This window comes from Pristiophorus japonicus, chromosome 14, assembly GCF_044704955.1.
Source record: "Pristiophorus japonicus isolate sPriJap1 chromosome 14, sPriJap1.hap1, whole genome shotgun sequence".
Lineage (NCBI taxonomy): Eukaryota > Metazoa > Chordata > Chondrichthyes > Pristiophoridae > Pristiophorus > Pristiophorus japonicus.
The window spans coordinates 29,955,354-29,980,742 of NC_091990.1; the positions used below are offsets into that span (position 1 = coordinate 29,955,354).

The 25,389-nt window shown below is 44.7% G+C and overlaps 1 protein-coding gene across 1 annotated transcript in view; it reads right to left on the reverse strand.

The window, feature by feature from the left end:
• ldlrap1b (low density lipoprotein receptor adaptor protein 1b) overlaps positions 1 to 25,389 on the reverse strand; it is a 68,195-nt gene that overhangs the window by 25,453 nt on the left and 17,353 nt on the right. The window contains exons 2-3 of the mRNA XM_070899080.1: positions 6,958 to 7,100; positions 4,362 to 4,474 (exon numbers count right to left, since the gene is read on the reverse strand). Of these exons, the coding sequence (XP_070755181.1) occupies positions 4,362 to 4,474; positions 6,958 to 7,100 (256 nt within the window). The remainder of the gene's footprint in view (positions 1 to 4,361; positions 4,475 to 6,957; positions 7,101 to 25,389) is intronic.

The following is a 25,389-nucleotide window of genomic DNA, read 5'->3' on the forward strand; positions in this document are numbered from 1 at the left end:
GCGTGCTCTGGCGACGTATTTCTTCCGCCAGCAGCACGGCCTCAACTACGACACGCAGCTCCTGTTTGTGAGCATGGGGGGCGTCAGGACCGCCTTCCAGGAGCTGCCTGTCTTTTACAAGGAACTCACCAGGGTCTGGAACAAAGTCTCCACCAAGCGCAGCTCTCCACCGGCTGGAGTGGCGGCTGTCCTGCAGGAGCTGCTACTCGGGAATCCGTACCTCCACGACCGAGGTTTTAGGTGGCAGTCGGACGAGAGGGCTGTGGCTGGTGAGGTGACTAGGGTCAGGGACCTGCTCGATGGCGGAGGAGCGGGCTGGATGGCGCCAGACACGCTGGCGCGGTGCCTAAATACGGCCGACGTCCGCCACGCGGCCGATGCCATCGAGTCGCTAAAAACAGCTCTGGGCCCCGACTCTGTTAGGTGCATCGAGGAGGCTCAAGCATGTGGGGAGATCCCGTCCGAACTGACCCCCGTCCGGACGGAATTCCTCATCGGCGCCAAACCCCGAAACCTCCCTCGGGAGCCGGCGCCTCACAACTTGAGCCGCCTCGGGGAAATCCCCTCCGTGCCTTTCAGTTCCGCGCGGAGGAGTTTCCTGTATGGGCTGCTCCTGCACACCCTCGCCAGCCGTCCGGACACGCCATGGCGTACCATCTTGCCGTCCGGAGGAGGCGGGGGTCCCCGATGGAGTGCACTCTACGCGGGAGTCCTCCCACTACTTATCGAGGACTTGGCCTGGAGGGTGGTGCATGGAGCAGTGCCGTGCAATAAATTTTTAAGCCGGTTCACGGGCTCCCAGGCCGCCTGCAATTTCTGCGGTCTGGAAGAGTCCGTGTTCCATGTTTTTATCGAATGCACAAGGTTGCAGCCCCCGTTTTATTATTTAAAGGGGCTGTTCCTGAAATTCTGGCTGCACTTCAGTCCCACACTCCTGATCTTTGGGCACCCTGTGCGGAGGGGAGCAGGTAGGTCCGAGGGCCTCCTCGTAGGACTGCTCCTGGGCACGGCCAAGGGTGCCATCAGCCGGTCCAGGCAGCGGGCGGTCGAGGGGGTCGTTCAACCTGACTGCCTGCCTCTCTTCCGCGCGTACATCCGCGCCAGGGTGTCCTTGGAGATGGAGCACGCGGTGTCCACCGGTACGCTCGCGGCCTTCCGCGAGAGGTGGGCACCGGAGGCACTGGAGTGCATCATCACGCCTGGCAACCAAATTTTTATTTGATTTTATGTTTTAAAGTTGAATTTGTTTTAATTGCTGGTGTTTTTAGTGTCCCGCTCCCCTTTTATAGGGGGCACTTGGAAAAAAAAAAAATATGATTTTTGTGCCCAAAAATAAAACTTAAAAAAACTTTTAAAAAATACCACAAAAAAAACCTCAAAAAAGAGCCTTGTAAATGTTTGGTGCGGCCCCTAGATCGGGGAGCCACGATTTAATGTTTTTGTTTCCTCCCAAAAAAGAGTTCTGTGCACAAGCACTCCAAGGTCCCTTTGTTCATCTACGCTATTAAGTGGCCTACCACTTAATGTGGATACTCTTTCCTTATTAGCCCTCCCAAAATGCATCATCTCACACTTCTCAATTAAATTCCATTTGCCACTGCTCTGCCCACCTGACTAGTAGATTGAAATCCTCCTGCAGCCCATGACTTTCCTCTTCATTATCAACCCACACAGCCAATTTTAGTGTCGTCTGCAAACTTCTTAATCATACTCCCTATATTCAAATCTAACTTGTTGATATATACCACAAAAAGCAAGGGACGCAGTACTGAGCCCTGCAGAACCCCACAGGAAACATCTTTCCAGTCACACAAACATTCATCAATCATTACCCTTTGCTTCCTACCTCCAAGCCAATTTTGGATCCAACTTGACACTTTGCCCTGTATTCCATGGGCTTTAACCTTCATGACCAGTCTACCATGTGGGACCTTATCAAAAGCCTTGCTAAAATCCATATATAACTATATTGTACGCACTACCCTCATCGACCCTCTTGGTTACCTCCTCAAAAAATTCAATCAGGTTAGTCAGACACAATCTTCTCTGAACAAATCCCTGCTGACTGTCCCTAATTAATCCTTGCCTTTCCAAATGCAGATTTATCCTGTCTTTCAGGATTTTTTCCAATAATTTTCCCACCACTGAAGTTAGGCTGACAGGCTTGTAATTACTCAGCCTATCCCTTTCTCCCTCCTTAAACAAGGGTACTACATTTGCAGTCCTCCAATCCTCCGGCACCATGCCCAGATCCAAAGAGGACTGGAAAATGATGGTCAAGGCCTCTACTATTTCCTCTTTTACTTCGCTCAACCGCCTGGGATGCATTTCATCTGGGCCCAGGGACTTATCTACTTTCAAAGCTGCTAAACCCCTCAGTACTTCCTCTCTCTATATTTATTTCATCCAGAATATCACACTCCTCTCCACTAGCTGTATCTGCATTGCCCCTTTCCTTTGTGAAAATAGATGCAAAATATATGCAAAGGTGCAAAAATAAACATGTGGTTTGGGGAGAAAACTGTAACTGCAAGCCCACATCCTGTTACACCTTGGCACAGCATACTGCAGTTCGAAGTGTGTTGTGGCAACTAGATTTTATTCAACATTCTTAACTTCAGAAATGCAACCTGGTATAGAAGTATTGAGAACATTGGCATGTGCCAAGGTGTCACTGCAGGATATTTCTCCCCTTTCATTATATTCTGACTATGTCTAAACAGTGATATGTGTTTTGCTCGCTTCAATGAATTAGGCTGCTTGCGTGCAGAGTATGTTCTCCAGTTAATTTTGAAGCCTGCTTAAGAGGTTCGGATTAGTTAGCGGAGCAACAAGTTATGTTTGCAACCAAAGTGTCCACCGTACAGCACCTATTTTGGGGGCAAGAGTGGAAGAGGAGTTAACAAAAATAAAAGACTTGGGGGCCGAAATTGCACCCGACTAAAAAGTGGTACACCTACCACTTTTTTTCTCCAACCCAATCCATGGGGCGGAAATTCGAGCGATATTCAGCTCTTTACATTTTTTTTTGGTTGGGACGGTGCTCGTGGTGGCTGCGGGACAGAAGTGCCCTGGGAGCGGGGTGAACGTTGATCAGAATCAGCTTCAGTTAAAGGGGAGGGCCACCGCGAACGCTGCAGCCATGTTAGTGGCACGCACTGGGCCACCAGGAAGGGTTCCAGCCGGGCCAGCAGCCTGGCACCTGAGAGGGGCTGCCGCACTGCCTGTTGGCGGCCCAGCCGAACCCGTGGCCGCCATTGTCGGGCCGACCTGGCAGTCGGCCAACAATTGAAATAAAATGGCGTCTGCAGCAGAGCGCCCTCCCCTTTAAGGGCGGACGTGTCGCCCAGCCACAAACAGCTTTCCGCCCGGGGAAAGCTGTCGGGGGTAGCGAGCGGCGGTTGATTCGCTCCCGCAGGGCAATTTCCCACGAGGGCCGGAAAGGGAGTCGGCGCATGCCCGATGGGGCGGCAACCGGGAAGGCGCAATGACAATCACCGCTGGAAGAAAAATGGAGGGCAATTTCAGAGATGTCGATGACTCCACGCCGACTAGGCAGTGAGTCCTTACCGACCTGTGGCCACCTCTTTGAGGCAGTCATGGCTCTTATAGAAAGGGGCAATATTGGCCTCTTGATACTTTAAAATGTTATCCAGAACTTCTAACTGAAAGCCTGGATGAAGCAGGCAGGTTGCAGCCACAGGGTAGGTACAGCAACACACCAGTTATTTTACAAATAACAACTCCCTTCTCTCTGCCCCAAGCCACCCATAGCAGGTAGTGGAAGGCAGTCAGGCAGTGTGGTATAGTCAGGTAAAACACACACGGACGGGTATTCAACAATACTGCAATTATTAATGACTGAAATTAGCTTCCAGGGATTGCAACGCACATCAGGGGAACACTTATAATTTAGCAGAAAATATGACAGATTGCCAACGCATTTAAGTCTCGAGTATTTTTTTTCTTTTACGATTGCACACTTACTTCTTATTTTTGTTTTCCGTAAATACAGCAACTTGTATTGGACTTTCCAGATCCTCACAATCTTCAAAAGGCCCCTCATGTTTTGTCAAGATTAAAGCATAAAGGTATTACTCCGTACACTGTGCTTTTTACTCAGCCTCATTTTATGTAGGGACAGGTTGTGAAGAAGGGTCAACAGTCACCACACAAAATGTTAACCAATCTGTTGCCTTTTCAGAGGTTGACAGTAACACTGTGTATTGCCAGCAGTTTTGTTTTGTTTAACAAGAAATGTCAGGTGGCAATGAGAGTCCTACATCACCTTCCCTATCTGGTGTCAGTGTACAGTCAATAGTTGTATCTAAATCAAGTGTTTGAATGGACGTGCATTGTACCTGTAAATGGAGACGTTCTCTATTAGTTCATTACTAGTACTGTCGTGTAGAATTATTCCTCGTGGTGACACAGTCAGTGCGACTTTCTGAAATTTCTTCCCACTTGCTTTAGCCTGAAGGAAAAAAAAACTTAAATTTGGATACATTGTCGAAACCTATATGGAACCATAAAAAGTCTCGTCGCCGAGAGCAGAAAACAAGCGCAGGCAGCGGAAGGAGCGTGCAGCAAACCAGACTCCCCATCCACCCTTTCCTTCAACCACTGTCTGTACCACCTGCAACAGAGACTGTAATTCCCGTATTGGACTGTTCAGTCACCCGAGAACTCACTTTTAGAGTGGAAGCAAATCTCCCTCGATTTCGAGGGACTGCCTATGATGATTCTAACGAATGCACAAGAGATGAATTCTCTATAGATCATCCAACCAAGGCTAGACCTGGCAACTTTCCAATTTTATTGATAACAGGATACAGCAATTCCCAGAGGCTCAGCTTACTAAAACCACAGATGCTTCTTTATAGACCAGGCCTGCTGCACCATCTGAAATGTTTAGTACATTGATTACAAGCATTACATGGTTGATGCCAATTAGATTAATTTCAACATTCATAAATTCAAGCTTTAAATTAGTTAAGCACTGCAAAATGCAAAAAGATATGGCAACAATAGTTCCATAATGACTGATCAGGTGCGGTCGGCAGTATTGCAGGACCCAAAAAAGCAGAACTCTGGAAACAGCAGTTCCACAAATTGCAAACATATTTTTTTAAATGTATTCAACGTGCTGATCGTCTGCAGCACTGCAGACAGGGAGTGAAGACCAAGCGTCGTCTTCGGGTGAAGCAGGGCATCGTACACGACCAGGGCATTCAGACATACCGTAATTCAGTCCCTATTTTAAAGCCATACATTCTGTCCTTATTCTGACAAGTTCTGACGGAAGATCATCGACATGAAAGATTAACTCCTTCTCTCTCCACAGATGCTGCCTGACCTGAATAGTTCCAGCATTTTCAGTTTTTATTTCAGATTTCCAGCATCCACAGTATTTTGTGTTTGTATTTCTGTCCTTATTTTTTAATACTTCCATTGGAAGATTTTATCTCCACATGTTTGGAGGGCTGCTAATGTATTACCCTTGTTTAAGAAGGGGAAAAGGGATAGGGCCGAGTAATTACAGGCCTGTCAGCCTAACCTCGGTGGTGGGAAAATTATTGGAAAAATTCCTGAAAGACGGGATAAATCTGCATTTGGAAAGGCAAGGATTAATTAGGGACAGTCAACACGGATTTGTTAAGGGAAGATCGTGTTTGTCTAACCTGATTGAATTTTTTGGGGTGGTAACCAAGAGGGTCGATGAGGGTAGTGCGTACGATGTAATATATATGGACTTTAGCAAGGCTTTTGATAAGGTCCCGCATGGTAGACTGGTCATGAAGTTTACAGCCCATGGGATACAGGGCAAAGTGGCAAGTTGGATCCAAAATTGGCTTGGAGATAGGAAGCAAAAGGTAATGATTGATGGATGTTTTTGTGACTGGAAGGATGTTTCCAGTGGAGTTCTGCAAGGCTCAGTACTGGGTCCCTTGCATTTTGTGATTTATATCAACAATTTAGATTTGAATATAGGGAGTATGATTTTGCAGACGACACTAAAATTGGCTGTGTGGTTGATAATGAAGAGGAAAGTCATGGAGGATATCAATCTACTGATCAGATGGGCAGAGCAGTGGCAAATGAAAGTTAATTCAGAGAAGTGTGAGGTGATGCACTTTGGGAGGGCTAATAAGGAAAGGGTATACACATTAAGCAGTAGGCCACTTAATAGTGTAGATGAACAAAGGGACTTTGGCGTGCTTGTCAACAGATCCCTGAAAGTAGCAGGCCAGGTGGATAAGGTGGTTAAGAAGGCATATGGAATGCTTGCCTTTATTGGCCGAGGCACAGAATATAAGAGCAGGGAGGTTATGCTTACTTTGGTTAGGCCACAACTGGAGTACTGCGTGCAGTTCTGGTTGCCGTTTTATAGGAAGGACGTGATTGCACTAGAGAGGGTGCAGAGGAGATTTACGAGGATGCTGCCTGGAATGGAGAATCTTAATTATGAGGACAGATTTGATAGGCTGGGTTTGTTCTCATTGGAACAGAGAAGGTTGAGAGAAGACCTCATTGAGGGGTACAAAATATTGAGGGGCTTGGACATAGTAGATAGTAAAGGTCTATTTCCATTGGTGGAGGGGTCTCTTACGAGGGGGCATAGTTTTAAGGTTGTTGATGGAAGGTTTAGAGGGCATTTGAGGGGGGGGGGGGCTTCTTTACGCAGTGTTGTGGGGTTCTGGAACTCACTGACTGGATGAGTGATAGATGCAGAAATCCTCGCCACCATGGTCAATATAAACAAGGGTTGCATCTACGAGCTATGTTAATAATGGGTTTGTGCTATGTTAGTGCCACCAGGAAATCTCGGGAAGCCAACACGAATCGTTATAGGTATGAGGTTGGCAACCAAATCTGACAAAGTTCTTATCACTGCTTTCAATGTTTGAGTTGTATCCAAAACCAATCATTCAAAGTGTAGACAAAATTGAGTATTACCATAGCAACTATCCTTCGGACAGCAGCTGATGACATATCTTCCCCCTTTGGTTGTTCCACGAGAGTCATGCCCAAATATTTGAGGTTAAATGTCATTCCTTCCTGGAGTGTTTCTCTTGTATCTGTCCAGTTTTCTGGCAACTCTTGAAGAAAAAAAAAGGGAAAAAAGTTCACATTAAGGAATGCAAGTTCAAAGCTCATATCAGCACACGAGCAACAGAGGGCAGATTCTGCTATATTGTTTTCAACCAGTAGCTACAAGATTTAATATTATACCTCTAACTTTTAAGGGATAGAGTTTCTGCTTATTTTTTCGGTGCAAATTGCCCAAAATCAGCATAACCTGTGAAAAAGATCTCAGAATTTTAAGCGCAAATTATATTCAGCGCTAATCGAGTTTCCGTGAGTTTAAACAACATCACGCTCGAAGCCGGGCCCACCCACAAAACAGGCCACGACCCCCAGACCGACCTATTCCCCATTGGGACTTGCTGCTAATTGCGCTCATTTGCAGGCCTTCGAGGAGGCTCTAAAATTTTAGCTGGTGCTTGTGGGTTTCAAAAGCTTTTAAACGTAATCTTTGCTTAATTTACTAAGAAACGGACTACTGCACCCTAATACTGCACTCGCAATGGCTCTGTATATGTTTTAAAAGTCATTTTCAGTCTTTAAAGTGGGGTTACTCACAGACAACGTTCCCCGTGCAGTGTGTCAGGGAATCCGCGCACCTGGTTTGCTGGCAATGTAAAAACTGCGCATGCAGGGCCAAAGAATTACAAGGATCATAGTTTACAGGTGGTGGATTGTCACTGTAATGAATAATGTTTATTTCTTGTGATAAATCCGTTTTCAGCTGTATTAATCAAACTACACCAAGTTACCTCTCAGACAGATCAAGGATTTTTTTTTTTAAAAAAGCAATTTTTATTTTTAATTACAATTTAAAAATACTGCCCCATTGCACTGGTTCACAGCAGATTTCCCAGTCGGCGATATGCAACTCACAAATAAAACTCTTCTCAAAATGGGCGCAATTTGGGCCCAGATCGCGGATTGTACCCGAAGCAGAAATTCTACCCCTAGACGTTAAACTCTCAAGACATGCATGTGTTCAAAGGTCATCGTCTTGCTATTTACCATCACTCATCACAAGATGAAGGCACTTGCCTTAAAAATTAGTGGGAAATATAGTCCCAAACTAGTGCTTAAAGCCCTTCCCTCCAGCCTACTCCTACTGAACCGATCCTTTATTCATAAGTGGCATCAGCACTCAGCCAGTGAGAGATGCTGTGATAAGATGAAGTTTGCTGTCTGCCATCATACAATTAAAACTTTTCCTTTTAGCATCTCCTCCCTCTCTCCAATTAAGGTCACCAAAACTTTGCCATGGTAAAACTTCTGAAATCAATTGTGCCTCCACTCAGATTGGGGCATTTAAGAATTTAAATAATGTACACAAAAGCCAATTCAGAATCAAGATTGATTTGTGTATTGTAAATCTCATTGCTTTTTGGGAGAATATTACCCATTGCTTCACCTTCTCCAGTTGGGCCACATATGGACAAGAAATCTGCCCTGTGTACTGCTCCAAACTGCTAGATGGTCTCGGATTGCAGTAAAGTGACAATAGTCACTCAGATTTTCGCTCCATTTAGAGGCGCCCCCAGCCACATCAGATCAGGAATTCAGACACGAGATCACACCCTGCATTTTGTAACCACCATTTCTCTGATGTAGCACATTGGTGGTTCTATAATGCACTGCAACACCTCCACATGTTCTCAGACGGGAAGCCTGTTGCATTCAGTTGTAAACTGTACAGTGAAAGCTGTAAATATTTGACTTTCCAACTATTCTCCTATTCAAGCCCGAAGGCAAGTGAGCAGAGTTCTCTTCATCATCATCACCATCATCATAGGCAGTCCCTCGAAATCGAGGAAGACTTGCTTCCACTCTAAAAGTGAGTTCTCAAGTGATTGTGCAGTCTAATACAGGAATTACAGCCTCTGCCACAGGTGGAACAGACAGTGGTTGAAAAAAAAGGGTGGGTGGGGAGTCTGGTTTGCCGCACACTCCTTCCGCTGCCTGCGCTTGCTTTCTGCATGCTCTCGGCGACGAGACTCAAGGTGCTCAGTGCCCTCCCGGATGCTCTTCCTCCACTTAAGGCGGTCTTTGGCCAGGTGTCGGTGGGGAAGTTGCACTTTATCAAGGAGGCTTTGAGGGGGTCCTTGAAACATTTCCTCTGCCCACATGGGTTTTGTGTTGGGCATGCGGATGATGTGGCCCGCCCAACGGAGCTGGTCAAGTGTGGTCAGTGCTTCGATGCCGGCCTGATCAAGACATTGGTGCGTCTATCATCCCAGGGGATTCGCAGGATATGAGGAAACAGCGTGGTGGTATTTCTTCAGCGATTTGCGGTGTCTACTGTATATAGTCCATGTCTCTGAGCCATACAGGAGGGCGGGTATCACTACTGCCCTGTAACCATAAGCTTGGTGCCAGATTTGAGGTCGTGGTCTTCGAACACTCTCTTCCTCAGGCGGCTGAAGGCTGCGCTGGCGCACTGAAGGGTTGGATCACGTTGTTGATGTCTGCCCTTGCTGATAGTTGGCTCCCGAGGTATGGAAAGTGGTCCATGTTGTGCAATGCCGTGGATTTTGATGACTGGGGGGGGCAGTGCTGTGTGGCAGGGTCAGGTTAGTGGAGGACCTTTGCCAGCCAGATGTTTAGTGTAAGGCCCATGCTTTCATACGCCTCGGTGAAGATGTGGATGATGGCTTGGAGTTCAGCCTCTGAATGTGCGCAGACGCAAGCATCGTCCGCGTATTGTAGCTCGACAACAGAGGTTGGGATGGTCTTGGATCTAGCCTGGAGGCGACGAAGGTTGAACAGGTTCCCACTGGTTCTGTAGTTTAGTTCCACTCCAGCAGGGAAATTGTGGAGTGAGAGATGGAGCATTGCAGCGAGGAAGATCGAGAAGAGGGTTGGCATGATGATGCAGCCCTGCTTGACCCCGGTCCGGACGTGGATTGGATCTGTGGTGGATCCGTTGGTCAGGATCATGGCTTGCATGTTGTCGTGGAGCAGGCGGAGGATGGTGACAAACTTTTGGGGGCAGCCGAAACGGAGGAGGATGCTCCATAGACCCTTGCGGATAACAGTGTCAAAGGCCTTTGTGCAGTCAAAGGCGGCCATGTACAAATGGCTGGTGCTGTTCCCTGCATTTTTCTTGCAGTTGTTGCGCCATGAAGATCATGTCCGTTGTACCCCGTAGTGGACAGAATCCGCATTGTGACTCCGGGAGGACCTCTTCAGCCACAGGGAGAAGACAGTTGAGGAGGGTTCTAACAATTACTTTCCCAGTGGCCAACAACAGGGATATCCCTCTGTAGTTGCCGCAGTCAGACTTGTTCCTTTTTTTAAAGATGGTCACGATTACTGCATCTCTGAGATGCCAAGAATGGAGAGACCCTCATCGGACACCGAGGCAGTCAGGGCCCGCTAGAAGGAGCACCTCGAAGTAAGTGAACTGTAACATTGTTATTACCAATTTAAGGGTATCTAAGGTTAAGACATGGCAGGAGAGCTCGGCCATGTGATATGCTCCTCCTGTACCATGTGGGAACTCGGGGACACTTCCGGTGTCCTTGGGCGCTACGTGTGTAGGAAGTGTATCCGCCTCGAGCTCTTGACGGTCCGCGTTGCAGAATTGGAGCTGAGGGTGGATTCACTCTGGAGCATCCACGATGCTGAGAATGACGTGAGTATCACGTGTAGTGAGTTGGTCTTACCGCAGGAGAAGGGTCCACAGCCAGATAGGGAATGGAAGACCAGCAGGAAGAGCAGTGCAAGAAAGATAGTGCAGGGGTCCCCTGTGGTCATCCCCCTGCAAAACAGATACACTGCTTTGAGTACTGTTGGGGAGGATGACTCATCAGGGGAGGGCAGCAGCAGCCAAGTTCATGGCACCGTAGGTGGCTCTGCTGCAAAGGAGGGCAGGAAAAAGAGTGGGAGCACGATAGTGATAGGGGATTCGATGGTGAGGGGAATAGATAGGCGTTTCTGCGGACGCAACCAAGACTCCAGGATGGTATGTTGCCTCCCTGGTGCAAGGGTCAAGGATGTCTCGGAGCGGGTGCAGGACATTCTGAAATGGGAGGGAGAACAGCCAGTTGTCGTGGTGCACATTGGTACCAACAACATAGGTAAAAAAAGGGATGAGGTCCTACGAAAAGAATTTAAGGAGCTAGGAGCTAAATTAAAAAGTAGGACCTCAAAAGTAGTAATCTCGGGATTGCTACCAGTGCCACGTGCTAGTCAGAGTAGGAATCGCAGGATAGCGCAGATGAATACATGGCTTGAGCAGTGGTGCAGCAGGGAGGGATTCAAATTCTTGGGGCATTGGAACCGGTTCTGGGGGAGGTGGGACCAGTACAAACCGAACGGTCTGCACCTGGGCAGGTCCGGAACCAATGTCCGAGGGGGAGTGTTTGCTAGTGCTGTTGGGGAGGAGTTAAACTAATATTGCAGGGGGATGAGAACCTATACAGGGAGACAGAGGGAGACAAAAATGAGGCAAAAGCAAAAGACAGAAAGGAGATGAGGAAAAGTGGAGGGCAGAGAAACCCAAGGCAAAGAACAAAAAGGGCCACTGTACAGCAAAATTCTAAAAGGACAAAGGGTGTTAAAAAAGCAAGCCTGAAGGCTTTGTGTCTTAATGCAAGGAGTATCCGCAATAAGGTGGATGAATTAACTGTGCAAATAGATGTTAACAAATATGATGTGATTGGGATTACGGAGACGTGGCTCCAGGATGATCAGGGCTGGGAACTCAACATCCAGGGGTATTCAACATTCAGGAAGGATAGAATAAAAGGAAAAGGAGGTGGGGTAGCATTGCTGGTTAAAGAGGAGATTAATGCAATAGTTAGGAAAGACATTAGCTTGGATGATGTGGAATCTATATGGGTAGAGCTGCAGAACACTAAAGGGCAAAAATCGTTAGTGGGAGTTGTGTACAGACCTCCAAACAGTAGTAGTGATGTTGGGGAGGGCATCAAACAGGAAATTAGGAGTGCATGCAATAAAGGTGCAGCAGTTATAATGGGTGACTTTAATATGCACATAGATTGGGCTAGCCAAACTGGAAGCAATACGGTGGAGGAGGATTTCCTGGAATGCATAAGGGATGGTTTTCTAGACCAATATGTCGAGGAACCAACTAGGGGGGAGGCCATCTTAGACTGGGTGTTGTGTAATGAGAGAGGATTAATTAGCAATCTCATTGTGCGAGGCCCCTTGGGGAAGAGTGACCATAATATGGTGGAATTCTGCATTAGGATGGAGAATGAAACAGTTAATTCAGAGACCATGGTCCAGAACTTAAAGAAGGGTAACTTTGAAGGTATGAGGCATGAATTGGCTAAGATAGATTGGCTAATGATACTTAAGGGGTTGACTGTGGATGGGCAATGGCAGACATTTAGAGACCGCATGGATGAATTACAACAATTGTACATTCCTGTCTGGCGTAAAAATAAAAAAGGGAAGGTGGCTCAACCGTGGCTATCTAGGGAAATCAGGGATAGTATTAAAGCCAAGGAAATGGCATACAAATTGGCCAGAAATAGCAGCGAACCTGGGGACTGGGAGAAATTTAGAACTCAGCAGAGGAGGACAAAGGGTTTGATTAGGGCAGGGAAAATGGAGTACGAGAAGAAGCTTGCAGGGAACATTAAGGTGGATTGCAAAAGTTTCTATAGGTATGTAAAGAGAAAAAGGTTAGTAAAGACAAACGTAGGTCCCCTGCAGTCAGAATCAGGGGAAGTCATAACGGGGAACAAAGAAATGGCAGACCAATTGAACAAGTACTTTGGTTCAGTATTCACTAAGGAGGACACAAACAACCTTCCGGATATAAAAGTGGTCAGAGGGTCTATTAAGGAGGAGGAACTGAGGGAAATCTTTATTAGTCGGGAAATTGTGTTGGGGAAATTGATGGGATTGAAGGCCGATAAATCCCCAGGGCCTGATGGACTGCATCCCAGAGTACTTAAGGAGGTGGCCTTGGAAATAGCGGATGCATTGACAGTCATTTTCCAACATTCCATTGACTCTGGATCAGTTCCTATCGAGTGGAGGGTAGCCAATGTAACCCCACTTTTTAAAAAAGGGAGAGTGAAAGCAGGGAATTATAGACCGGTCAGCCTGACCTCAGTAGTGGGTAAAATGATGGAATCAATTATTAAGGATGTCATAGCAGTGCATTTGGAAAATGGTGACATGATAGGTCCAAGTCAGCATGGATTTGTGAAAGGGAGATCATGCTTGACAAATCTTCTGGAATTTTTTGAGGATGTTTCCAATAAAGTGGACAAAGGAGTACCAGTTGATGTGGTATATTTGGACTTTCAGAAGGCTTTCGACAAGGTCCCACACAGGAGATTAATGTGCAAAGTTAAAGCACATGGGATTGGGGGTAGTGTGCTGACGTGGATTGAGAACTGGTTGTCAGACAGGAAGCAAAGAGTAGGAGTAAATGGGTACTTTTCGGAATGGCAGGCAGTGACTAGTGGGGTACCGCAGGGTTCTGTGCTGGGGCCCCAGTTGTTTACATTGTACATTAATGATTTAGACGAGGGGATTAAATGTAGTATCTCCAAATTTGCGGATGACACTAAGTTGGGTGGCAGTGTGAGCTGCGAGGAGGATGCTATGAGGCTACAGAGTGACTTGGATAGGTTAGGTGAGTGGGCAAATGCGTGGCAGATGAAGTATAATGTGGATAAATGTGAGGTTATCCACTTTGGTGGTAAAAACAGAGAGACACACTATTATCTGAATGGTGACAGATTAGGAAAAGGGAAGGTGCAACGAGACCTGGGTGTCATGGTACATCAGTCATTGAAGGTTGGCATGCAGGTGGTTAAGAAAGCAAATGGCATGTTGGCCTTCATAGCGAGGGGATTTGAGTACAGGGGCAGGGAGGTGTTGCTGCAGTTGTACAGGGCCTTGGTGAGGCCACACCTGGAGTATTGTGTACAGTTTTGGTCTCCTAACCTGAGGAAGGACATACTTGCTATTGAGGGAGTGCAGCGAAGATTCACCAGACTGATAGGTGGGACTGACCTATCAAGAAAGACTGGATCAACTGGGCTTGTATTCACTGGAGTTCAGAAGAGTGAGAGGGGACCTCATAGAAACGTTTAAAATTCTGACGGGTTTGGACAGGTTGGATGCAGGAAGAATGTTCCCAATGTTGGGGAAGTCCAGAACCAGGGGTCACAGTCTAAGGATAAGGGGTAAGCCATTTAGGACGAGATAAGGAGAAACTTCTTCACCCAGAGAGTGGTGAACCTGTGGAATTCTCTACCACAGGAAGCAGTTGAGGCCAATTCACTAAATATATTCAAAAGGGAGTTAGATGAAGTCCTTACTACTCGGGGGATCAAGGGGTATGGCGTGAAAGCAGGAAGTGGGTACTGAAGTTTCATGTTCAGCCATGAACTCATTGAATGGCAGTGCAGGCTAGAAGGGCTGAATGGCCTGCTCCTGCACCTATTTTCTATGTTTCTATGTTTCTATGAAGATCTCCTTAATCAAGACTCTGCCACGAGTGTCTTCAACTCCATCCCGCAGCATGCTACCCGCCACCATCACAGCAAAACCCCAGCCCTGCATTAGGTAGCAATGGCCATCCGTCAGTTCAAGAACAACAAGGCATCAGGAGCAGATGGAATCCCTGCTGAGGCACTGAAGTATGGTGGAGAGGCACTATTGGCTCGAATGCATGACCTCATCTCTCTCATTTGGAAGGAGGAGAGCATGCTTGGAGATCTCAGATGCCGTAATCGTGACCACAGTTCTCTTACCCTTACAAAGGCCACAGGCAAACCACAAATCTTTGTGATTTAACAATAAAATAGTTGAAAGGTTTAAGCCAGCCCATAGAACAGTGAAGACATTAAATCGACCAAATTTAGAAATGGGCCATTAACCAATACTGCCATCTGGCAATAGTCCTTAGTACAGGTGTTAAAATCCACAGTATATCTGAACACCTATTAGGACAGTAATGTGCATTTAAGCATTAATTTCAAAACAGCATTAACTTCAAACTTAATGCTATAGTTTAAAATATAGCCAGCACACACAGATAAGAGCATGTGGGACTTCACAGCAGCACAAATGATGTCTGAGGTAGAACTTTCCTTTCAAAGCTGCTGCTGAAGGCAGCTTTTGTGAAATAAAATTGGATGAAATATTTGAATTTTGTTTTCACTAGGGAAAAATACTCGCTCGGTGTAAGCAGAAGCCATTCCTTCCACTTCATTGATCATAGGAAACAAGAAAAGATATTCTGTGTCAGTTGAGTATTTATGGCAGTCATAATTGAATGTACAACATCAACCTCAGGCCAAAATTTAATTTTGATCACACTCACCACAGGATGTGTATTGTGTGGGAGATTTGCTAGGTTCCTTCTAGATTATTAGGTTCTTGGCTATGGCATTGGCATCAGATCCAGTCAACTAAAAGCCTCATTTTATTAAAAGCTGAAGCCATATCTTCAAAATTGAAGAATTTCAGATACCACCTCGTGTCTGTTACATTATCAGTTTGCATTTGGATTATTTTTTAAGTCAGTGTTTAGAAAAATGTACAACTAAACACCATGTGCATTTGTTGCATAAAGGCTAGTTGTCTGTTTGTAGAAATCACCACTCAAATCCCACGGGTACAGAATGAAATGGTGGTGTGTTATTATACAACATGCGACGGACCATGAATTCTACAGAACCAATGTAAACAGGTAGAGAGAAAACAGTTTTCCCCATTGGGATATGGGTCTTACTGGTGATCTGTAATGTGAAACAGCTTCAAATGATGATTTCGGGCTATTCACATTTACCTGAATGGATCTGGAATCTTATGTGGAAACTAACAGCACAAATACAAAAAGGTTGGTAGTTTCCATGTCTGGCACTTCTACATTTAGCCAGTGCCCAAAAATAAGGAGGATATTTAGTGCCAGCACCAGAATGGCAGCTCCAAGGTATTTGCTACTAGATAGCAATGAGAAAGAAAGACTTGCATTTCATGACCACTGCATGTCACAAAGCACTTTACAGCCAATGAGGTACTTTTGGAGCGTAGTCACTGTTGTAATGTGGGAAACGAGGCAGCCAATTTGCGCACAAGCTTCCACAAACAGCAATGTGATAATGACCAGATAATCTGTTTTTTTGTTATGTTGATTGAGGGATAAATATTGGCCAGGATACCAGGGATAACTCCCCTGCTCTTCTTCAAAATAGTGCCATGGGATCTTTTACATCCACTTGAGAGGGCAGACGAGGCCTCGGTTTATCATCTCATCCGAAAGACGGCACCTCCGATAGCAGCAATCCTTCAACACTGCACTGAACTGTCAGCCTAGATTTATGTGCTCAAGTTCCTGGAGTGGCACTTGAACCCACAACCTTCTGACTCAAGAGGCAAGAGTGCTACCCACGGAGCCGCAGCTGACACTAGGGCCAAGAAAACACGCTGGCTTTTCCTCCCAATATCCCATGGGAGCTGAAGCCAATTGTAGTGCACCTACTGCCACCCAGCTAATATCAGAGACCAATTAAACCTCAGACATTCTGGACCGAATGGCTCAGTTACCTGCTACCTTTGACAAATGACTCACGGAGGCAGTTATCACCTCGTGAACTTCTGCTGGGCAAGTTGCAGTTGTGTTGGCAGTGGACAGAGTCTATATTAAGAAGTCTATTGAAAGTCAATGCTCAAATAAAAAGCGTTAGAAATTATTAAACAAAGCCAGACTTTAATCAAAGACTATTTTATATCTGACATCTGCCTTTTACATTGAAATCAATAGGGGTACCGTAGCATTGTGGTTATGTTACTGGACTAGTAATCCAAGGGCCTGGACAAATGATCCAGAGATGCGAGTTCAAATCCCACCGTGGCAGCTGGGGAATTTAAATTCAGTTAATTAAATAAATCTAGAATTAAAAAGCTGGTACAGTATCAGTAATGGTGACTGGATTGTCGGAAAAACCCAACTGGTTCACTAATGTCCTTTAGGGAAGGAAATCTGCTGTCCAAATTGCGTGTGTGTGACTCCAGACCCACAGCAATGTGGTTGATTCTGAAATAGCCTAGCAAGCCACTCAGTTGTACCAAACCACAACAACTGGTTCAAGGTGGTGGCTCACCACCACTTCCTCAATGGCAATAAATGCCAGCCTTGCCAGTGACATCCATATCCTGTCAACCAATTAATAAAATGTAGTTGGATAAAGATAATTCAGTATGGGATGTAAAATACCCATTATTGCATCGGCCGCTAAAGACCTTTTAATAAGACTTATAAAGAAAGAAAGTGCATTTATATATCACCTTTCATGACCACCGCATGTCTCAAAAGCGCTTTACAGCTAATGAAATCGTTTTGGAGTGTAGTCACTGTTGTAATGTGCCAATTTGCGCACAGCAAGCTCCCACAAACAGCAATGTGATAATGACCAGATAATCTGTTTTTGTGATTGAGGGATAAATATTGGTCAGGGCACCGGGGATAACTCCCCTGCTGACTGTGCTGTAGTGATTTGGTACAACGGAGTGGATGTTAGGCCATTTCAGAGGGCAGTTAGAGTCAACCACATTGCCATGGGTCTGGAGTCACATTAATCTCAGAAATAGAAATATGGGAGAGTCTGTAAATATCCTTTCTTGCAATAATCCAAAATTTCCAAGTTACCTGGAGTTAAGGAAGTTATGAATCTCAACATGGGTGTGCAAAACTCCACATCTAACACGATCAGGGAACAATTGTTTTTTTAGAAATCACACTGTAGTCGGAGTGATTGGAATACAATGGCATCTCTACCCAATGAGGAAATATTGCCAGCTGCTTCTACTGTATGAACTTCCACAGATGGCAAAAATGACAAGTTTGAGTAAAAATTCTAAAGCAACCCAATCCGGGAATTTATCAGTCTCAAAACTCAAATATAGCAACATAAAAGCAATGGTTCTTGCAAACAAAATCCACATTTTATCCTGGTCAAGCTTTAAACCAATAACTAACTTAAAGTGCACAGAATGAATGATTCTCCTCTTGGAAGGTCAGATATTTCCAGAATAATGCAGTTCTGTGGAGATTAAGAACATAGAAATAGGAGCAGGAGTAGGCCCTATGGCCCCTTGAGCCTGCTCCACCATTCAATAAGATCATGGCTGATCATCGACCTCAACTTCACTTTCCCGCCCGATCTCCATATCCCTTGATTCATCTCAGCCTTGAATATATTCAGAGACTCGGCATCCACAGCCCTCTGGGGCAGAGAATTCCAAAGATTCACAACCCTCTGAGTGAAGACATTCCTACTCATCACATCTTAAATGGCCTACCTTTTATCCTGAGACTGTGCCCCCTGGTTCTAGTCACTCCAGCCAGGGGAAACAACCTCTCAGCAGCTACCCTGTCAATCCCCTTCAGGGTCTTGTATGTTTCAATGAGATCACTTCTCATTCTTCTAAACTTCAGAGAGTATAGGCCCATTCTACACAACCTCTCGATCCCAGGAATCAATCTAGTGAACCTCTGTTGTACCGCCTCCAAGGCAAGTATATCCTTCCTTAGATAAGGAAGTATTCCAGGTGCATAGTATTCCAGGTGTGGTCTCACCAAGGCCCTGTACAATTCCTTACTCTTATACTCCAACCCCCTTGCAATAAAGGGCAACATGGCATTTGCCTTCCTTATTGCTTGTTGTACCTGCATGCTAGTTTTCTGTGTTTCTTGCATTAGGACACATCTAGGCGATAGTGACCATGATATAATATGCTTTAAGATGGTAATTGAGAAGGACACAAGTACGATGAAAACGAGGGTAATTTTGAGGGGCTGAGAATAGAACCTGGTAACCTGGTTTAAATGGCAGATTGTACATCCAATTCAGATTTTCTGTGATAACCATCCGACCTCATAGCTTTAATTGTGCTTTACCACAAAAGGAAATTGAACGGAAACGCTAATCTTTCAAGTTGCAAGTTGCAGTAAAAAGCAATCTTGGTACTTTCTTAACACATTTCTCCCACCACCTGCCCATGCACAATCTCAATCAAAGGTCAGACATACTTGTTGTTTGATGTTTGGCAATTGAGGCTTCTGGGAATTAAGTTTAAAGTTCGGAACTCTTTCTACTAGATCCTCAAGACTTTTGTTTCACCACCAGAACGACTTACAGCACTAACTCTATATTGTAAGAACAAAAAGCTGAATTGAGGACCACAGCACTGAGAAGCCCTCATTCACAGTGCGACTCCTGTGCCATGGAAACCATCAGTTCCAATAACGCCCACAGATTAGTGCAATCAGCTGGTGTATGACAATTCAGGACAAGACACCTTTGTGGTAAATACATGCAACACAAATGTTTTTCATTTTCGATGAACTAAATACAAAATAAACCCACAATATGAAACAAGTTCAACACATTTTGTACTAAGCTAAGGCTACCATTATTTCAAATTCATTTTCCCCAAAGGTATCCTTACCTGTAACATTTCTTGCCTTAACTGGTTAACAGTTATTTTCGGTTTATTGGACCAATCATTTCCACAAGACAGTAAGAAGAATGCAACTTCAAGATAACCACAAAAAGAATTGAAAGTCTTGCATTTATATAGCGCCTTTCACAATCACCGGACGTCTCAAAGCGCTTTACAACCAGTGAATTATTTTTGGAGTGCAGTCATTGTTGTAATGTAGGAAATACGGCAGCCAATTGCACACAGCAAGCTCCCACAAACAGCAACGTGATAATGACCAGATAATCTGTTTTTTGTTATGTTCATTAAGGGATAATATTGGACAGGTCACCAGGGATAATTCCTCTGCTCTTCTTCAAAATAGTGCCTTGGGATCTTTTATATCCACCTGATAGGGCAGATGGGACCTCGGTTTAACATCTCATCCAAAAGACAGCACCTCTGACAGTGCAGCACTCCCTCAGCACTGCACTGGAGGAAGGTTACAACACTTGCTTTACACAGAGGGTGGAACATCTGGCCACAAATGGTTTTTGAAGTGGCGTCCATACATTCTATCTAAGGGAATTAGATAACTGCCTGAGAAAGAGGAATATTAAAAGGCTACGATGAGTGAGCACGAATGTGGGATTGGACCAGGCGGCTTATTTAAAGAAAACCACCGGGCTAGACTTGAAGGGCCAAAGAGCCAATTCTGTTCAAACGTATGGGACTAAAGTTTGTACAGAGATTAAAACTGGTTTGCATTGGAGTCAATTGTACATAGTTCATGGAAGGAACAGGCTTGTTGGGCAGATCTATTCTTACAACACAAAATACTTCATCTTTCACCAGTTACGTTCCATGTTCTCAGGAACCAATTGGTTAGGATATTTGATCCACATTTATCATTTCAATCCTACTCTTTACTAGATATAGCACTTTAAAAAAAATAGGATAGACCGATGTAAAAGACTGACATAATAAATGCACCAAGATAAAGAAAAAGTTATTGGTCATGAAATTTACCATGCCATAAATCCAATCAGGAAATGCAGATTCCAGGATCATGGACAGTTTAGTCAGGAATAGGCTGGACATTTTTTTTTTGAAGTCTGCAAGAACTGTAGTTATTTTAATCTCCAACTCCAATTCTGGGGATTTTTCATGCAGACTAAATATCTGCAACAGGTAATTTACTGTAGACATGATTTTAAAATGACCAAACCCTGAAACCTTAATATAGACATTAATGTAAAGCACATGCAAGCCGACACATTACATTTAAACCCAGAGTTAGAAAACAGCCCTCATCCACCATACTATCTGAAATAATTATACAGCTTTTAAAACCCATAACAGAGCAGGCTTTTCTGAGTAATAGCACATCAAAAGAAACTCTGAATCCTTGAACAGAAAGTCTGCTTTATACACCAGAATCCACATAACACACCCATTAAAAGTTAAATTAGTCATGTGTTAACTTGAAAAAAGACTTGGATTTATATAGCGTCTTTCACGACCACCAGATGTCTCAAAGCGCTTTACAGCCAATTAAGTATTTTTGGAGTGTGGTCACTGTTGTAATGTAGGAAGCGCGGCAGCCAATTTGCACACAAGCAAGCTCCCACAAACAGTAATGTGATAATGAGCAGATAATCTGTTTTTGTTATGTTGATTGAGGGATAAATATTGGCCAGGACACCGGGGATAACTCTCCTGCTTTTCTTAAAAGATCCCATGGCACAATTTTGATGTCCACCTGAAAGAGCAGACGGGACCTCGGTTTAACGTCTCATCCAAAAGACGACACCTCCGACAGTGCAGCACTCCCTCAGCACTGCAGTGGAGTGTCAGCTTATAATTATGTGCTCAAGTCCATGGAGTGGGACTTGAACCCACAACCTTCTGTCTCAGAGGCGAGTGTGCCACCCACTGAGTTACAGCTAAAACTGAAGGACTACATTAATGTACAAATATTTAATGTCAACAAAATGTCCCTGTCTGTATTGAAAACCATTTTACACATACAAAAGCACAAATGTATTCACGATGTGACAGAGGTAAGCTGAGAATCAGAGGAACTTGACCTGCATGAAAAAAAAGTGAAATAAAAGTAGACAGATTTGGAGGCAACATTTTGCGGCATGGGTTGGAAATTGGTCGGGAAGTAGGAGACAGAGAGTAGGGATGAACACAGATGTAGACAAAAAAAAGTCAAGAAATTAAATCACCAGGGGAACTGTAATGTATTTGCTTCATGGGCTCCTTGATTAAGACTTCAATGCAACACATTGCTACTAAGAACTAGTTGGTTTATTCGCAAAGGTTTAACAATCACACTACATATTACCAGTTCATCCACCAGGCTCACACCCATCTTCCTCATCGTGGATCCCCTGAATCCAACTGGCTGGGGTTTTATTGAGTCTTGTGAACATCATGTGACTGGCTAAGCCACTCACAACTCAACAGCTCTTTTGTTGAAGGCAATAAACAAGTGCCCCCTGATTAAAGGGGGTCACACTCTAGAAACTTTCATTCCAATGCCCCCTTGTTTTTTTTTTGAGAGCACCAAAAACGCAAATTATACAAGTGCCCCCGGCTATAAAAGAGGGGGGGGCACTAAACCCTACACAACACACAAATTAAACTTTGGCAGTAACTTAAATCAAATTAAAATTTAGTTGCCGGGGGTGATGATGCACTCCAGTTCCTCCAGCGCCCACCTCTCGTGGAAGGCCGCGAGTGTACCGGTGGACGCATACTCCATCTCCAGGGACACCCTGGCTCGATGTAACTGTGGAAGAGAGGCAGGCTGTCAGGCTGAACGACTCCTCAACAGCTCTACAACTCTTAGTTGTGAAACAAAAAATAAACGTTAAATCAAGTGCCCACTGATTAAAGGAGGGGGACACTCCAAACAGTATTCCAGTGCATTTCTTTGTTTTTTTTTATTTTTTGGGGGGGGGGCGGGGTTTATGGGTTTTTTTGTGGGGTTTTTTAGGGCACCGAGAGGCAAATTATACAAGTGCCCCCTACTGGGGGGGACACTAAAACCTGGCAATAAAACAAATTAAACTTTAAAACATGTAAAATCAAATTAAAATTTGGTTGCCGGGGGTGATGATGCACTCCAGTCCCTCCGGCGCCCACCTCTCACGGAAAGCCGCGAGTGTACCGGTGGACACCGCATGCTCCATCTCCAGGGACACCCTGGCTCGGATGTAACCGTGGAAGAGAGGCAGGCGGTCGGGCTGAACGACCCCTCAACTGCACTACAAACCTGTGAGCATCCTCACAGGTGCATACATTACAGGACCAAAATAAAGTTTAGAATTAATGAGGAGAATACCAAATTTTATAAGGTTAGGGCCCTGAAAAATCTTCACAATTTGACAATATTGGCAAACATTAGCAATATTTTAGAATGCAGCCATTAATTGAGTTTGATGGCCTGGAATTTGCAGTCAGCAGTGAAGCAAAGGCGTTTGCCGCTGATTCTGAAGTACGCTTCGCCCAAAGATCTCGCAATCTCTGTGTCGAGACATCCGGATTTTCCGGTGTAATTCAAATCAACGGAGTATAATAGGGATCCCCTAGTGCAAGCTGCTATGATGTCAAGCTGTCTAAGCAGCCAATCGAAATACTGAATTCTCAGACAAGGAACCAGAGTATGGGTAAGCTCTTAAAATTCTAACTTTAAAAAATTGTTAGCGAGAGCAAAAATAAGATTGGGGCTCTCACACGGGGCAAAGGCAAACCTGAAATAAAGAGGCAAAAACTTTTTTAAAAATTAACATTTTTTGAAAAAAAATTAACATTTTTATTAAAATGGATAAATTTGAAACTGCACAAAATTAAAATAAGTTTTTCAGGGCCATAACTTTTGTTTAGCAGTCAATACAATGTTAAAACCCCAGTTCCACCTAATCCCTTTGGTGGGTAATTTAACAGCGTGCTTACTGCAGAAGAGTCAAAGTTTTCGTTAGTTTCCATGATTTGAGAGATTTCTCAGATTGCCGCTCTGTGGGGGGGGAGGGGGGGCACAGCACAGCCTGTGGAGGAGCAGTGAATGACAGACCGCAACTTCATGATTTCTACAATCGGCTGTGCATGCGCTAAATCCTGAACTTACGGTCAGTTTCAAAGATGAAATGACAGCCACAAGAGCAGATCAGAGGCTGGGTATTCTGCGGCAAGTGTCTCACCTCATTACTCCCCAAAGCCTTTCCACCATCTATAAAGGCACAAGTCAGAGGTATGATGGAATACTCTCCACTTGTCTGGATGAGTGCAGCTCCAACAACACTCAAGAACCTCGACACCATCCAGAACAAAGCAGCCCGCATTGGCACCCCATCCACCACCTTAAACATTCACTCCCTCCACCATATGGCTGCAGTGTGTACCATCTACAAGATGCACTGCAGCAACTCGCCACAGCTTCTTCGGCAGCACCTCCTAAACTCGCGACCCCTTCCACCTAGAAGGATAAGGGCAACAGGCGCGTGGGAACACCATCACTTCCAAATTCCCCTCCAAGTTACATACCATCCTGACTTGGAGATATATCACTGTTCCTTCATTGTCGCTCGGTCAAAATCCTGGAACTCCCTCCCTCACAGCACTGTGGGAGTACCTTTACCACAAAGACTGCAGCGGTTCAAGAAGGTGGCTCACCACCACCTTGTCAAGGGCAATTAGGGATGGGCAATAAATGCTGGCCTTGTCAGCGACACCACATCCCGGAAACAAATAATATAAAAGAAAGCTGCCAGTTTGCTGTCATCAGGACCGCAAATTATGGAACTATTGTTCTGCAGATATAAATTGATACTATCTGGCACATACAGTAGATGTAAAATTAGTTCAATGTATTAATGATATACATGGCTCAACTTTAAAAATAAACATATAGACATATCCCTTAAAGCTAAATTTAGCTGTACTCACCGGATCTGACAATATAGCTATCCATATACATTTTTTAAATAACTTTTCTCGACATGGGATTGCCAATAACTGATTAGATGTTGTGCCAGTCAGAATGGTTTTATTTTTGTGCTTTGAAGGCGGTTGGGCCCTCAGGCATGTTTGCTGTAATTAGGCAAGCAGGAGAATGAAAGTTATTACTTTGCCCTGAAACAGTTATCAATAACATCCTTGGCTCGTGACTCCTGCCATGATCCCTTACAACAACACATGCTGCAGTTTACAACCTGGTGAGCGTTCCCTTCGATTTTACACAGGCCGAGCCCACTCATGAAGTATCTTGTTGTTATCATCAGGTGGATTTGATGCTCAGCATGGAGTGCGTCTACTAACTTAACATACTGTGCCTCCTCACAGTATGCTGTCTGTATAGGTTCTTCAGTAATGTTAATCAGGTGCTCACCAAATTGCAGGACTCCCACTGCCATGTAGTTCACTTTAGGCTTCAAACAATTTGCGGCCTCCCAGATATATTTATAAAAATAATCCAGTGACATCAAATAATTACCCTCTTGCTCTACAGCAGATGTTGGAATCATCTGCAAAGGTCCAGTGGTGAAACTGCATGATTATATAGACAATTGTTACACTAATTGGCCCAGACTCACACTGTCAAATCCTTATGTTAAAGGAGTTCGATTCAAAAACTCCACAGGACTATCCCTTAATTGCTGGCACCCTAATATATTGACAGTGCTGGTATTTACTTTCACATCCTCCGGTAACCATTTGAAATACCTGTACTACCACTAGAGGCCCTTTGTGAGCTCAGTTATTACAGTGCCTTTTAGTGGTGCACAATAGATATTGCATCAACTCGTGCTAGGAGAGAACTGGTCAGCCCAAGTTCACTCATTTCACTGTATGAATGTTATTTCATTCATATCTTTA